The 14,742-nt window shown below is 43.5% G+C and overlaps 2 protein-coding genes across 2 annotated transcripts; both read right to left on the bottom strand.

Annotated features, from left to right (window-relative positions):
• Positions 1-3,475: 3,475 nt before the first annotated feature.
• On the bottom strand, positions 3,476-4,000 carry LOC115964379. The gene has a single exon (XM_031083705.1). It carries the CDS (start codon positions 3,998-4,000, stop codon positions 3,476-3,478), a length of 525 nt encoding a protein of 174 aa, XP_030939565.1.
• Positions 4,001-11,989: 7,989 nt separating this feature from the next.
• On the bottom strand, positions 11,990-13,132 carry LOC115964378. Its single transcript, XM_031083704.1, has one exon. The coding sequence runs from the start codon at positions 13,130-13,132 to the stop codon at positions 11,990-11,992; it is 1,143 nt and encodes a 380-aa protein (XP_030939564.1).
• Between the last annotated feature and the right edge of the window lie 1,610 nt (positions 13,133-14,742).

Genomic DNA, 14,742 nt, shown 5'->3' with positions numbered 1-14,742 from the left:
GTCCGAGGTCTGAGGTCCGAGGAGCCACGCGAAACTTGGGTTCTGTTTAACACTTAGATAAAAACACGAAGTGGTTAATTTCCCCCTAGTCTATGATCTGAGGAGCCACGCAGAACTTGGATTCTGTTTAACACTTAAGTAAAAATGCACAGTGGGTGGCACCAAGAATACGAACTTTCATTAATAATAGTACATTTTCAGGTTATTTACATTCCAAGGACGTGGCACTACATGTTCATCCAAATCTTCTAAAAAGTATGCCCCTATGCTAGCCATCGAGGCGATACGATATGGGCCTTCCCAATTTGGTCCAAGCTTTCCCCATGCGGGATTTCTTGCAGTGCCCAAAACATTCCTTAATACCAAATCCCCAAGTGCTATGGGTATTAGCTTCACCTTGGCATCATAACCTTGCTTGAGTTTATGTTGGTAGTAGGCGAGTTGGACAATTTCTCTCTCCCTTCTTTCCTCGATAAGGTCCAAACTTTTTTCCAGCAGCCTGTTGTTAGCATTAGGACAGAATGTGTTGGTCTTCAGTGTTGGGAAATTTGTCTCTAGAGGAATGACGGCCTCAGCTCCATAGGTCATTGAAAAGGGGGTTTCCCCTGTGGATCTGCGTGGCGTGGTGCAGTACGTCCACAGGACATAGGGCAATTCTTCTACCCATCTTCCTTTCGCGTCATCTAACCTCTTCTTCAGCCCATTTACTATGACTTTGTTGACAGCTTCAGCCTGCCCATTCCCCTGTGGGTAAACCGATGTGAAGTATCTATTCGCAATTCCCAGCTCGCTGCAATACCTTCTAAAAGCTTTACTATCAAACTGGAGACTGTTGTCCAAGATTAGGGTGTGAGGGACTCCGAACCTGGTGACGATGCTCTTCCAAATAAATTTCTTGGCATCTACGTCTCTAATGTTTGCCAGTAGCTCAGCTTCGACCCATTTTGTGAAATAATCTGTGCCGATGAGAAGGAACCTTTTGTTCCCCACTGCTTTAGGAAATGGTCCTAGGATATCCAGGCCCCATTGCACGAATGGCCAAGGGCTGGACAGCAAATCGAGGGTCCCGCCTGGTTGATGTATATTTGGGACGAACCTCTAGCATTAGTCGCACTTTTTCATGTATTTGTGCGCCTCTTTTTGCATGCTCGGCCACCAATAACCTTGGGTTATGGCCCTATGGGACAAGGATCTACCCCCTGTATGGCTCCCACAAATTCCTTCGTGCAATTCCTCTAGGATAAGCTCTGTGGTATCTGGGTGTACGCATAGCAAGTACGGTCCTGAAAATGAGCGCTTATACAGTTTCAAGTCCTCAGACAGCCAGAATCGAGAAGCCTTTCTTCTAATCTTGTCGGCCTCGCTCTTCTCTTCGGGTAAGACGTCGTCCTTTAAAAACAGTACTAGAGGATCCATGCAGCTAGGCCCTACCCTGACGCTGTGAACATGCATTAACTCGGTTTTCACCACCGAGGGCCTGGGTAGATCTTCTACGAGTATAACTCGAGGTAGGCATTGTGCCGAGGAGGTGGCTAGCATGGCAAGGGAATCAACATGGATGTTTCCACTCCTGGATACATGCATTAGGCTAAAATAATTGAAACGTGCCTGCAAGCGCTTAACTTGGACTAGGTACTCTTGCATTCTTTCATCTTTCGCCTCCAATTCCCCATTTACTTGTCCTTCAACAAGTCTTGAGTCTGAGAACATGTTTATGGATTTCCCGCCCAATTTCTCGATCATAGACAGCCTCGTTATTCGTGGCCGAGAAGCCTAGTCTTAGCGATTTTTCGATGGTGATCCCCTTGGGGGAAATCAGGACAAGCCCCACCCCAGAGCCCCTTTAATTTGCCGCGCCATCCACATATGCTTTCCAACAGGCGGGACTTTGCTGAGAGACTGTGCCGACCAATTTCTTGTCCGTGCTTGGTACCTCTCCCCCCTCTTCTGGTGAGGGTTCAGCAAACTCAGCTACTAGGTCCGCGAGGACTTGGCCCTTCACAGCGCTGCGAGGCATGTATCTAATGTCGAAGGTACCAAGAATGGTCCCCCACTTAGCTATTCTTCCTGTGTAATCGGCACTTCTGAGTATTGACCTGAGCGGGAGTTGGGTTAACACAACAACGATGTGTGCTTGGAAATAGTGGGGGAGCTTTCTCGTGACTTGCACAATCGCCAAGATGGCCTTTTCCAGGGGGAGGTAACGGATCTCTACCTCATGCAACGACTTGCTCACGTATTAGACAGGCCGTTGTATGCCATTGTCCACCCGGATCAGCACCAGGCTGATTGCATGAGGGGCTACAGCAATGTAGGCGAATAAAACCTCATCGGCCTCGGGACTTGACATAATTGGCGACCGAGACAGGTATTCTTTGAGCTGTTGGAAGGCTAGGGCACATTCTTCAGTCCACTCGAACCTTCTCCACTTGTTTAATAAGAGAAAGAAAGGCCTACATCTATCCGCCGATCGAGAGATAAAACGATTCAAGGCGGCAATCATGCCAGTGAGTTTTTGGACCTCCTTGGGGTTCCAAGGGGGCTGCATGCTATGGATATCTCTAATCTGGTCGGGGCTGACTTCAATACCTTTATGGGTTATCATATAACCTAAGAATTTCCCTAATCCCACTCCGAACGAACATTTGGACGTGTTCAGGCGCAGCCTGTACTTTCTCAAAATTTCAAAGACATCGCCGAGGTCCCTCACGTGATCAGACACTAACTTACTCTTCACTACCATGTCGTCTATATAGACTTCGATGCTCTTGCCCATCTGTAGTTCAAACATCCTGGTCATCATCCTCTGGTAGGTCGACCCGACGTTCTTCAAGCCAAAGGGCGGCACCTTATAGTGGTAGTTTCCAACAGGGGTGACAAAAGCCGTTTTTTCTTGATCATCAGCAGCCAGGGGTATTTGATGGTATCCTTGAAAGGCGTCTAAGAAGCTCATTTGAGGGTGTCCCACGGTCGAATCCACCAATCGGTCTATCCGAGGCATAGGAAAAGGATTCTTCAGGCAGGCCTTATTCAGGTCTATGAAGTCCACACAGACTCGCCATTTCCCACTCATCTTCTTCACCACAACTGTATTGGCCAGCCACTCGGGGTAAAAAACTTCTTTGATAGCCCCTGTTTTCTTTAATTTCATCACCTCCTCCCTCACCGCATCTGCATGCTCTTTCGACGATCGCCGAAGAGGTTGTTTCTTAGGTGTCACGGCCGGACTAACATTAAGATGGTGGCAAATGAAATTCAGATCGACCCCCGGAGCCTCATAGGTGTCCCATGCAAACACGTCCACATTTTTTCTGAGAAAATCAATCAGCATTTTCTTCTCTTGGGGCAGCAGTTCTGAGCCGACCTGAAAAAATCTTTCCAGATCGGAGCCCACAAGAACTTTTTCCAAATCCTCACAACTCGCCTCCTCGGCGAGTCCCCCACCACCCGGAGCCAGGGCTGGGGTTGTTAATTGCTATAAGCCATCCTCGGCAGTGGTAGAGGGCTCAGTACTTGGTCGTCGCGAGATGGCGGACACCATGCATTGCCAGGCCACGGCTTGGTCCCCTATCACTTCTTTGACCCGACCCTCCAACGGGTACTTCACCTTTTGGTGTAAGGTTGATGATACAGCTCCTAGGGCATGAAGCCACGGTCTGGCTACAATGGCGGTGTAGGGCGAATATGCGTCCACCACTATGAAGTCCACCTCCACTATGTCCGAGCCTGTTTGTATAGGCAGCCTAATCTGGCCTTTCAGGATAACAGTTTTCCCTTCAAAACTCACCAAAGGGGAGTCATATGCTGTCAGGTCTTCTGGTCTCAACTTCAACCCCTTATACAAGTCGGGGTACATTACTTCCACGGCACTACCCTGATCAACTAGTACCCTCTTCACGTCATATCCCCCAATCCTAAGTGTAACGACTAGAGCATCATCGTGGGGCTGGATGGTTCCAACTTTATCCTCATCCGAGAATCCGAGCATGGGCGAGGCCATCCCTTTAGCCCTCTTAGACTCCCGGTCGTTAGCTTCAACGGGGAGTCAGGCCACCGACATCACTCTGAAAGGATAGGAGCCGGTTCTCCCTGGAGCGATAAGAATGACATTTATCTTGCCAATGGGCAGTCTCAATGTGCTTTGCCTTGCCTCAACGCTCGTCTACTCTTGCCGTCCAACAGGATGATGCAAGAGCTGTCTCAGCTTTCCCTCTCGAATCAGCCGGTCCAAGTGGTTTTTCAGGTTTCTGCAGTCATCGGTGGTGTGGCCCGGTTCTGGGTGGTATTCGCAATATAGGTTCTAGTTACGCTTTGCAGGGTCGCCTGCCATCCTACTCGGCCATTGAAAGAACAATTCGTTCTTGACCTTCTCTAAGATCTTATGTAATGGTTCTCGAAACACAACATGGACTACCTGTGCCCCGGTAGATCCAAACTGTTCCGAGTAATCCCTTCTCAACTGGTTACTGTTGTTAAATCGGTCTGACCTGAAGTCCCCCCTTTCTTAAGGGACAACCTTCGCCTTGCCCTTTCCCGTCTGCTGGTCCTCTTCAACTCTCTTGTACTTGTGGATTCGGTCCATGAGTTAGCGCACGCTGGTGACCAGTTTCCCTGTCAGGGACTTCCTTAAACCGTGCTCTGTCGGCAGGCCTCTCTTGAATGTGCTGATGGCGACGTCATCGTAATTTCCCTCTATCTCGTTGTACATCGCCCAATACCTATCCGAGTAGGCTTTCAAGGTCTCTCCTTCTCGCATAGACAAAGACAAGAGGGAATCTAAGAGCCGAGGAACCCTGCTGCTCGTTATGAAGCGAGAACCGAAAGCCTGTGTTAGCTGCTTAAAAGAATTTATGGAATTTGGATTGAGGCTGTCAAACCACCTCATCGCCATAGGTCCCAAACTGGACGGAAACACTTTGCACATCAATGCCTCGTCTTTGGAGTGGACGGCCATCCTCTGGTTAAACTGGCTCACGTGCTCTACAAGGTCTGTCCGACCATTATATATGGCGAAAGTTGGTTGGTAGAACTACCGAGGAAGCTCAGCCCCCTCTATCCTGCGCATGAAGGGTGACTGAGAGATGCGGTCCAGGGCCTTACTCATGGTGTCGTTTGCTAGGCCCTTGTAAGACGGACTTTTGTAGCCGCGTTTGTGAGGTTACTCTTCCTCGTAGGAGAAGGTTTCACTTGGCGAGGTTCTCGACCTTTGCCTATATTCATTATCCTCCTCATCGCTGGTGTCTGAACTGAGGGAAGGATGCCTTCGCTGCGCTCGACGCAACTTCTTCTTCAAGTCGACAATTTCTTGCTGTAGAGACCTATTATCGTCCCGCTTTTGGGATGCATGACCTTTCCCTTTCGAGCGACTTCTGCTCGTATGGGAGGTATTTACGCTGCCCTCTCGTCGCTTGTCTTGATCTCTTTCCTGTTCGAGGTTCAAAAAGTTGTCCTGCCATTGGGAGTCTGCATGTCCCGTTTGGGGCAGACTTGATCCTTCCATCTCTAACGGTCTCACTTGCTGAGGTACAAGTTCTCCCCATGGTGGGCACCAATTGTAGGGTCACAATTCAGGGCACAGGCCTAACAGGTATGGGGTTCTGGTCCAAGGAGCCCGAAACAATGAATTTATAGAGAGTAGGCTATAGAACTAAGCCTTAACGAAGTGTATTCTAGCTAAAATTGGGCCATGCAACAATTGAAAGTAAGAAAATCCCTTTCATGTCCGTTAGATATTCAGTCCGAGGAGACGTGAAGGATGTATACCGGTCCCTGCTCAAAGGCTATGATTCTTGCACTGTTCTTCTGTTCTTAATTCCTTTTTTTTTTTTTTCCATTCCCTTCTTCATGGGGACTTCCCTTTCTTATATAGTCTTCTTGAAGTCATCAGGGCCTTATACTTGTTGATCATCTGGACCTTCACTTGAGTGTCTGTCCCATCGGACATCCCCCCCCCCCTCTTTCTGTGAGTTGTGGTAGTCAAGGCAACACTGTTCACAAGTCCTCTCCACATTAATGCAGCCAGAAAAGTAGTTGTCATATATTTAATGTGGTAGCTGCAGCCTCACCCCTGGCATCCTACGCTTTCTTCCTTCTTACGGGTTTGTGGGACTCATCCTTGTTACTAATGCTCATTGGGGTGGGTTTTTCTAACAGGCAGAATGCATGTTTGAGCCATATTTGGTACGTCCGAGGAGACATTTCTCCTCAGACCGCCTTTTAAACATCTTCAGGCCCACAAGAATTGGGCCGGGAGCCCTTTTGGCACCCACGTCTTCTCCTCAGACGTGGTCGAATTTCCCATACAGGACCCAAGGCCCATTGTATGATCTTAGGCCTTTGACCCTACAATAACAAATAAGCAAAAATTAGTACATGGAACTTTGCATAAAGCTTGCATTTTGATTTTATGAACAATACTTGTACCCTTGTCTTCAGACCTTTTTTAACGATAGGTTGCTCCAACTCATTTCCTACAAAAAGAAAAACCAAATGCATTATGTATGTCAAAATAAATATTTATGCTTTTATATGCAATAAGCTAAATGTTCAATGTTTTTAACCCCTTTACATAAGCATTTTGACATATCAACTCAAAAATCCATTTTATAATGTGATGCATACTAACATAATAACAAGATCAAATGAAATCAATAGATACTTGATTTAATACTATGCTTACCCAAAAAAAAAAAAAAAAGCAATTCAAAGTAATGGTGCTAATTCTAAGAATTGGTAATATGTTAATTACAAATTCAAGCACTAAGCTGTGAAAACTTAAAAGAAAAACCTTTTGCATCAAATCATAAGCAAAATCTTTTGCATCAAATCAGCTTAGCTTACTGCATAGAATTTAAGTGGCTCAGACAGGATTTGGACCGAAATTCAAAGAAAACCTTTTGCATCAAATCAACCATGTTTTGCCAATGAAAGCATAAGAATTCAAGTGGTTCAACCTGGAATTGGACAAAAATTTAAAGAAGAACCTTTTGCATCAATTCAACCATGTTTTGCCAATGAAAGCATAAGGTTTAATTCAGCCTACAAGCAAAAATGGTAAAAGGAAATGAGAATTTTGATGATGAAAGACCGTATTTGTCATGATACTAATGAGCACCAAGAGTTCGAAATAGGCAAAGCAGAGAAAAATTTGACCATTCCATGGCAGCGCATTTGGACAAATCAAGTAAAACATTAATCTTGAATTTTGATGGATACTCACAATCCAATACCATGGAGGGGTAAAAGAAGGAAAATAATTAACAACTCATTGAAAGCCAAATTGAACATTCATAGTATCATACATCTAAATCAATGCATCCTCAAGCCAATATGATTGACCTTACAATAACAAACAACACTCTAAGCTTTTATAAGGTGAATTAGTGCACTTATTCATGCTTACCAAATAAAAATTGTCAAAAAATTTCTTTTTCTTTTTCCCTTAACCTGTAAAAAATCATATTGAAAGTTTGCAAACAACTAAATGAAAAGTTAAGATAACATAGCAAATTAGAAAATAAGGCACACAAAGGGAAGAGTTTTTACCCAAGTATATGCATAAACACCAATGATATAGGCAAATCATAATAGGTGCTTAAAAAAATCACTCATGCTTTTCTTATATGTTGTAATTTTCATGTCTTTTTTCTTAACTTATGCAAAGCATATGGAGCAATTTTCAATTATTAAATATTCACTCATCACAGTAGCTTTGCTTATGGTTTTCCCTTCTTCTTCTTCTTCTTTTTTTTTTTTTTTTTTTTTCCTTTCTAATTTTTCATCCTTGTCTCAAGAAACTTGGGTGTGGTGTCAAAATAACGCATAAATCCCATAGCTTTTAGAACAGATTCGGATTAAAACACCCATATCTCACAAAGCTGAAACAACCACCAACTTATTACAATCAATCCCGAAAGCTCAAAACCAACAACTAAACTCACTCAAAAAAGAAGCCAAATTCAACACCAATAAATCAATAAAAAAATAGCAGTATCAAAGTTTTTTTCCCCTTCGTTTTTCCAGCAACCAAACAGAGCTTATCAATAAAAAATGAGAGAGAGAGAGAGAGAGAGAGAGAGAGAAAACTTACAGCAGTGGCTGAGCCAACAGAGTAGTCCAGCAATGTTGGGCTATGAGACGTGGCCCATGCGACAACGATGGCTTGTCACGAGGATCTTGGTGGCAGCGGCGATGGCAAGGTTGAGAAAGTGAGGCTTGAAGATGGGTTGGAGAAGAGAGAGATTTTGAAATTTTCTGATTAGATGGGTTTGCTAAGAGTAAATTATATGGTTAACCACAATTGAGTTTGCTTGAGTCAAGGGTTTTATATTTTAATTGACGTGGCACTTATTCGCTGACATGGTGTTTCAGGATTGGCTGGCATAAAAGTTGTCTTTTACGCCAGCTCCAAACGTAATTTATTCTCTTAAAATATATGTGATTGCCATATGATGAAATAGGATGTAATAAAGTAATATATGTGTGTGTGAGAGAGAGAGATGAGCATGCATGACCAATCAGATTATAAAATGATGGAAAAAGTTTAGCTATAAAATTGGTTTTAGCATTAGGCTACAACCTTACTCAATAAAATAAATATTACTATATATTTTGAAAATCTAACCATTGCATTATATGTTTTTTACGCTCTCAATACACATATCAAACTTTGTGTCAATCGGATATTATTTACTATATAATCTATAAGTTTATATTTTATGTATAATTTTAAATTATAAAAACTTGCAATATAAATAATTTATTGATGATATAGCTATTGATCTTCAATTTTCTAGAAATTTTGCAAGCATGGAGAATATAAGAAGAATATGTCATCTAATGATGGATTTGTTGAAATTCGCCTCCAATAAAAAGATATGGAGTAAGGTTGTAGTTTAAGCCTACAACCAAATTTATAGCTAAACTTTATCCTAAAATGATTGTCCGTAATTCTAATATGAACTGTAAACCTGATATTTTTTTTTTTTTTGAAAGGTGGATATTCATTCAATTAAATAAGTGAAATATCATGATACAAAGCTTCAATTGCTGGTGGGGGAGAGTCCTCCATCCAGTAAACATTCTCATCCAAGGAATTTCTAGCATATTGGGCCAAAACATGTGCTACTTGATTCCCACCTCTCCTAATACAGCCAACACTAACCCATTGCAAACTCCGCAACAAATGTCGAATATCATCCACGACATTACCAAATGGGGAAGAGTCTACCAAAGAAGAAGAGATAGCACGAGTAACATTGATATTGTCCCCTTCAATTATCAATCTCAAAAATCCAGCATCCACTCCAAATTCTATAGCTTTTCGGCAAGCAAGAAATTCAACTTCATCACTGTTGCGCACCATCAGACCACTAGCAGTCATAGCAGCCATTACCTCACCATATTCATTCCGAATGATTGCACCATAGCCTGTTCTACCTAAATCTGAAAACACAGCAGCGTCAAAGTTCAGTTTAAACTCTCCTGGGGGCGGTGGCTGCCAAATCTCACCGATTGGTTGCTGTGTTCGTTGCACATCCAGCCGATTTTGCGCACTTGCAAACTCTGTGATATACTCCTCAACCCATTTATTTAAACTACTTGGAACCTTCATTCGACCACCATGCAGCAAACTGTTCCGCTGACTCCAAACAAGCCAAGCAAGGGTCCAAAATAAGTCAAGATCATCTTGAGTGAGACGCTCCAGCAGCTCCTCCATCAAGTGCATCATGTCCGCCTGGCCATGTCTAGTTTTCTGCAACTTTCTAGAACTACCAGCCCATATATCCTGGACCGCAGCACAATCCCAAAGGGCATGAATAGTGGATTCTGATTCCCTTGTACAGATTAAGCATTTATCATCATGAATAACCTTTCTTGAAGTCAGATTCACAGCAGTAGGGAGTATCTCGTGGCAGGCTCTCCATGCAAAGACTTTCACTTTGTTTGGAAGCCGAAGCTTCCATATGGCACTCCATATATTTTTTGTAGCACCTTCCAATGATGTTCCACCCCGGTTAGCTTCAGTCAAAAGCCTCCTCGCTACATGATACGCGGACTTAACACTAAATAGTCCCCTTGAATTATACAGCCAAAAAATAGAGTCAGGCACATTTCTTCGACTCAATGGAATTTGGCATATTGCTTCAGCTTCATCCCTATGAAATATTGCCCTGATGTCCTCATACTTCCAGATGTTCAATTCTGGGTTAATCAACTCTGCCACCAACATCTCACCCAAATCTCTCTGGCCCGAATGAAGGACTTTATTTGTTGGGAAATTTGGCAGCCATCTATCCTTCACAGCATTGATTGAATATCCATTCCCAACCCTCCAACAATGACATGCTTGAAGAATTGGTTGTGCTGCCATCAAACTCCTCCACACATATGAACAATTAGGGGATTCTTTAGCCTCTAGGAAAGATGATCTTGGGAAGTATCGTGCCTTAAAGCATCGATAAAGCAGTGAATCAATGCCTTGAACCAACCTCCACCCTTGCTTGGCCAACATAGCCAAGTTGAAGGCTCTCAAATCTCTAAACCCCATTCCACCCTCTTTCTTTGGAGCCGTTAGCTTGTCCCAACTCTTCCAATGAATTTTCCGTTCAATGCCAATTTGACCCCACCAAAATCTTGCACACAACGCTTCAAGTTCAGAGCATAATTTCAAATGGATTTGGAATACACTCATAGTGTATGTGGGTATAGCCTGAGCTGCAGCTTTGATGAGAATTTCCTTGCCAGCCCTAGACAGCAACATTCCTTTCCATCCTTGGAGTTTCTTCCAAACTCTGTCCTTTAAATCCGAGAAGGTGTTATACTTAGCCCGACCAACTAAAGTTGGTAGGCCCAAATATTTAACAAAACGGTCCACTTCCTTTACTCCCAAGATCTCCAAAATCTGTCCCTTCTGCCTCTCCAAAGTATTAGTACTGAAATAAGCAGAAGACTTTTCCAAATTGATACTTTGCCCAGAAGCTCTCTCATAAGTTTGGAGGATTTCTGCTATGGTTTCTCCTTCAGCCCGAGTTGCCTGGCAAAACAGTAATGAATCATCTGCAAACATAAGATTAGTAATCTTTGGTGCACCTCTACAAATTGACACTCCCTTAATCCTCCCTTCCGATTTGGCTTTATTTAACAAAGCAGTAAGGCCTTCAGCACACAAAAGAAATAAGTATGGTGAAATCGGATCTCCCTGGCGAATTCCTCTAGATGGCTGAATCATTCCATAAGGTTTCCCATTCACCAAAATAGAAAAGGATGGAGTTGTGACACAGCTCATCACCCTTTCTATCCAACCAGCTGGGAATCCCATTTTCTCCATAATACTTTGCAGGAAGTGCCACTCAACCCGGTCATAGGCCTTGCTGATATCAAGCTTCAAAGCCACAGCACCCTTTTTCCCTTTTTTTCTGGCATGCATTGTATGAAGAGTCTCATAGGCCACTAATACATTATCAGTGATCAGTCGCCCTGGGACAAAGGCACTCTGTGTGGATGATATTATCTGCGGCAATACCTGTTTCAATCTGTTTGCCAACATCTTGGAAATAATTTTGTAAATAACATTACATAAACTTATAGGTCTAAATTCAGACATTCTCTCCGGATTTTGTACTTTTGGAATAAGCACAATATTTGTATGATTAATTTCAGGGAGCATGTTACCATTATTTAAAAAATCCAAAACAGCTAAAACAACAGAATCACCCACAATATGCCAGAATTTTTGATAGAAAAGGGCATTCATACCATCAGGTCCTGGAGCTTTTGTTGGTCCCATCTGAAACAGGGCTGCCTGCACTTCTTCAGCAGTAAATTGAGTGGACAAAAATTCCCGCATGTCCTCGGTCACCCTAGTATCCACTGCATTCAAACACTCCTCCATCTGATCTCCCACACCTGCCTGAAACAGATTATCAAAGTAATCTGAAGCTACCTGAACCACCTCCTCCAAATTTTCCACCCACTGCCCTTGTGAATTTCAGATGCCTCTAATAAAATTTTTCCTTCTTCTTTGTGAAGCTTTGGCATGAAAAAATTTTGTATTTCGATCCCCATGTTTCAGCCAATTTATTCTAGACCGCTGAGCCCAGTAAATTTCTTGCTTTTGCAGAAGGTCATCCATCTTTTTGCTCAAACTCAAGAATTCAGCTTTGGAAGCTTCAGTAAGTTCAACCTCATTCAACCTGTCCAGTTGCTTCTGAGTTTCCTTAATAGCCACCGTATCCGGGTCAGTCATTGATGAGCCCCAAGCCATAAGGTCCACCCCACAAGCCTTTATTTTTTCTTGTACAGCAGCCAACCCGTCTCTATTCACACCTCCATTCCTCCAAGCCTCTCGAATAATATCTGCACATTCATCCCGAAGCAACCATGACTCCTCAAACCTGAAACTTCTCCCACGGTTCTGCCTTGGTTGTGAAAATGATTGAACATGCAATAAAAGTGGAAGGTGATCCGATGCATGAGATGACAAGTGCACAACTCTACTCATCTGAAATCTGTCAGTCCATTCTTTATTGGCAACCCCCCTATCCAGCCGAATCTTAGTATTAGCTTCCCCAGGCCTCTTATTACTCCAAGTGTAGGGATATCCCTTAAAACCAAGGTCATGCAGTTGACAAGAGCTCAATGCCTCTCTAAATGCCTCAATCTGAGAATACTGCGGCTGTCTTGCACTTAACTTTTCAGATACATGTAAATACGCATTAAAATCTCCAATCACCACCCATGGACCCAGAACAAATGTTTGTAAATATTTTAACAATCTCCATGAATTTTCCTTCTGCTGTGCATTTGGCCACCCATAAAATCCTGTCAAATACCAAACAAAACCATCATCTTCTGTTACTTTAGCTAATACATGGTTAACTTTGAAATTAATAACCTCCAAACCCACATCATTCTTCCACAAGAATGCCAACCCTCCCCCAGAATCCGGATGTTTAACTATAATTTTATTCTGATACGGTAAGTTTCCATACAAATTTTCAAAACCCTCCTTATCAAGTCTAGTTTCCATCAAAAAACATACCGTGGGAACTTGCTCCCTCACAATTTTGCGAAGGCTTCGACCTGTCCAAGGGTTCCCAAGCCCTTGGCAGTTCCAGCTTAACAGTCTCATTGCTCCCGGCAAGGGTGGCTCTCCACCCCCGCCGATCCATGGTCATTGTTTTCATCATCACTATTCCATTTTCCTTTCTTTCTAATCTGCTCCACAGCCTGCCCTTCATAAGATTCACGTGCCTCCCTCTTTCCCAATCCATGTAGCATAATAGCCTTGCCAACATCTCCCAACCCAAGGTCCATTCTATTCACGCGAGTCCAAGACCCTTTGGGCTTGACATTAGTTGGCCCATTCATCCCCGGGCTTAAAGTAGATGCGTCCAGCCCCTGCTCTTGAGTCTGTATCATAACATCCACCAAATTGGCCTCATTGGACTTGAAATCAGCCCCCACGTTCTCATCAAATCCCTTTAAAACCCTGCTGACCTGTCCATTCTTTTTAATTTCCTTAGCCGTTTCTTCAGCAGCTGACTTCGCGCCCTTCACGTCTGCATGGGATTGGATACGCTCATTAGTGCTGAGCGTGATTTCAGCAACGGGTCCAGGATTCACGGCCTCATCATTAATCACTCTTCTAGGGTTTTCAACGGCGCTAGGGTTCCAAGCATCACCCAGGTTTGCTGCCGCCGCCGTTGTGCTCATCGGACCCTCCTGCACTCCTTGTTTCAGTCCCGTTTCTGCTGCATAATCTGTAACCTCCTCCATGCCGGCCATCTGACTTGAAGCTTTAGCATATGGTGTTCTTGGACGACCACCTACAGCTCTGAGAAAATCACCATATTGATATTCAATTCTTTCACCCTTTTTCTCTGCTGCGTAATGGGCTACACAGTGCCTCAAGTCATGGCCTAAAATTCCACAGAAGTGACAAAAGATGGGTAATCTCTCATATTTGAAAGATACCCACGTTTTCACACCATCCGATCCAGCAATAAACCCTCCCCGTCGAATAGGTTTTGCAATTGGAAGGGCTACCCGGACTCTCATAAACATACTTATATCGTCTTTCCGTTTCTTCCATTCCACCTCCTCAACCTTACCCAGCCGGCTTCCCACTTCCCTTGCTACATGAGGTGAAACCATGTCAAACGGTGCTTCCCATATTTGAACCCAGAGGGATGCTGACTCAAATCGAATATTTCCCACAGTCATACCCTTTTTCCACCTCTGAAGCAATAATAACTGATTATCAAAGGACCAGGGGTCTCCTCTCAAAATCCTCTCCAAATCAAACTCTGATTGAAATTTGAATTGGAAGAGATTTGGCCCTACTTCAAGAATTTATATAGATTCATTCAATCCCCACGCGCGGCGAATCGTATTCTTCGCTGCTGCTTTGTTGAACGACTTGCATGTGAGGAATTTTCCAATCAAACTCAAAGTGCAACTCTCAATAGCTTCCAATCTTCCGTCATCCGAGATGGCTATAGTTTCTTCTTCTTCTGTTGTCAACTTCATCTTATCTAACCTATCACACACAGCATCCTCCATTCTGCCTTGTTTAGTACTGGACAATTACCCTTTGCACACAGCCAAGGGAGAAAGAACTCGCACTAGAACGAGAGGAATAGCTCCACGAGAGGGAGAGTGATCACTTTTCTCAATAATTAATTGTCAAACACTCACATTTCAATATTATCTCCAAACTAATTATCTATACCTGGAAAA

This window comes from Quercus lobata, chromosome 10 (assembly GCF_001633185.2).
Source record: "Quercus lobata isolate SW786 chromosome 10, ValleyOak3.0 Primary Assembly, whole genome shotgun sequence".
Lineage (NCBI taxonomy): Eukaryota > Viridiplantae > Streptophyta > Magnoliopsida > Fagales > Fagaceae > Quercus > Quercus lobata.
This window is presented reverse-complemented; position numbering and strand designations above follow the sequence as displayed.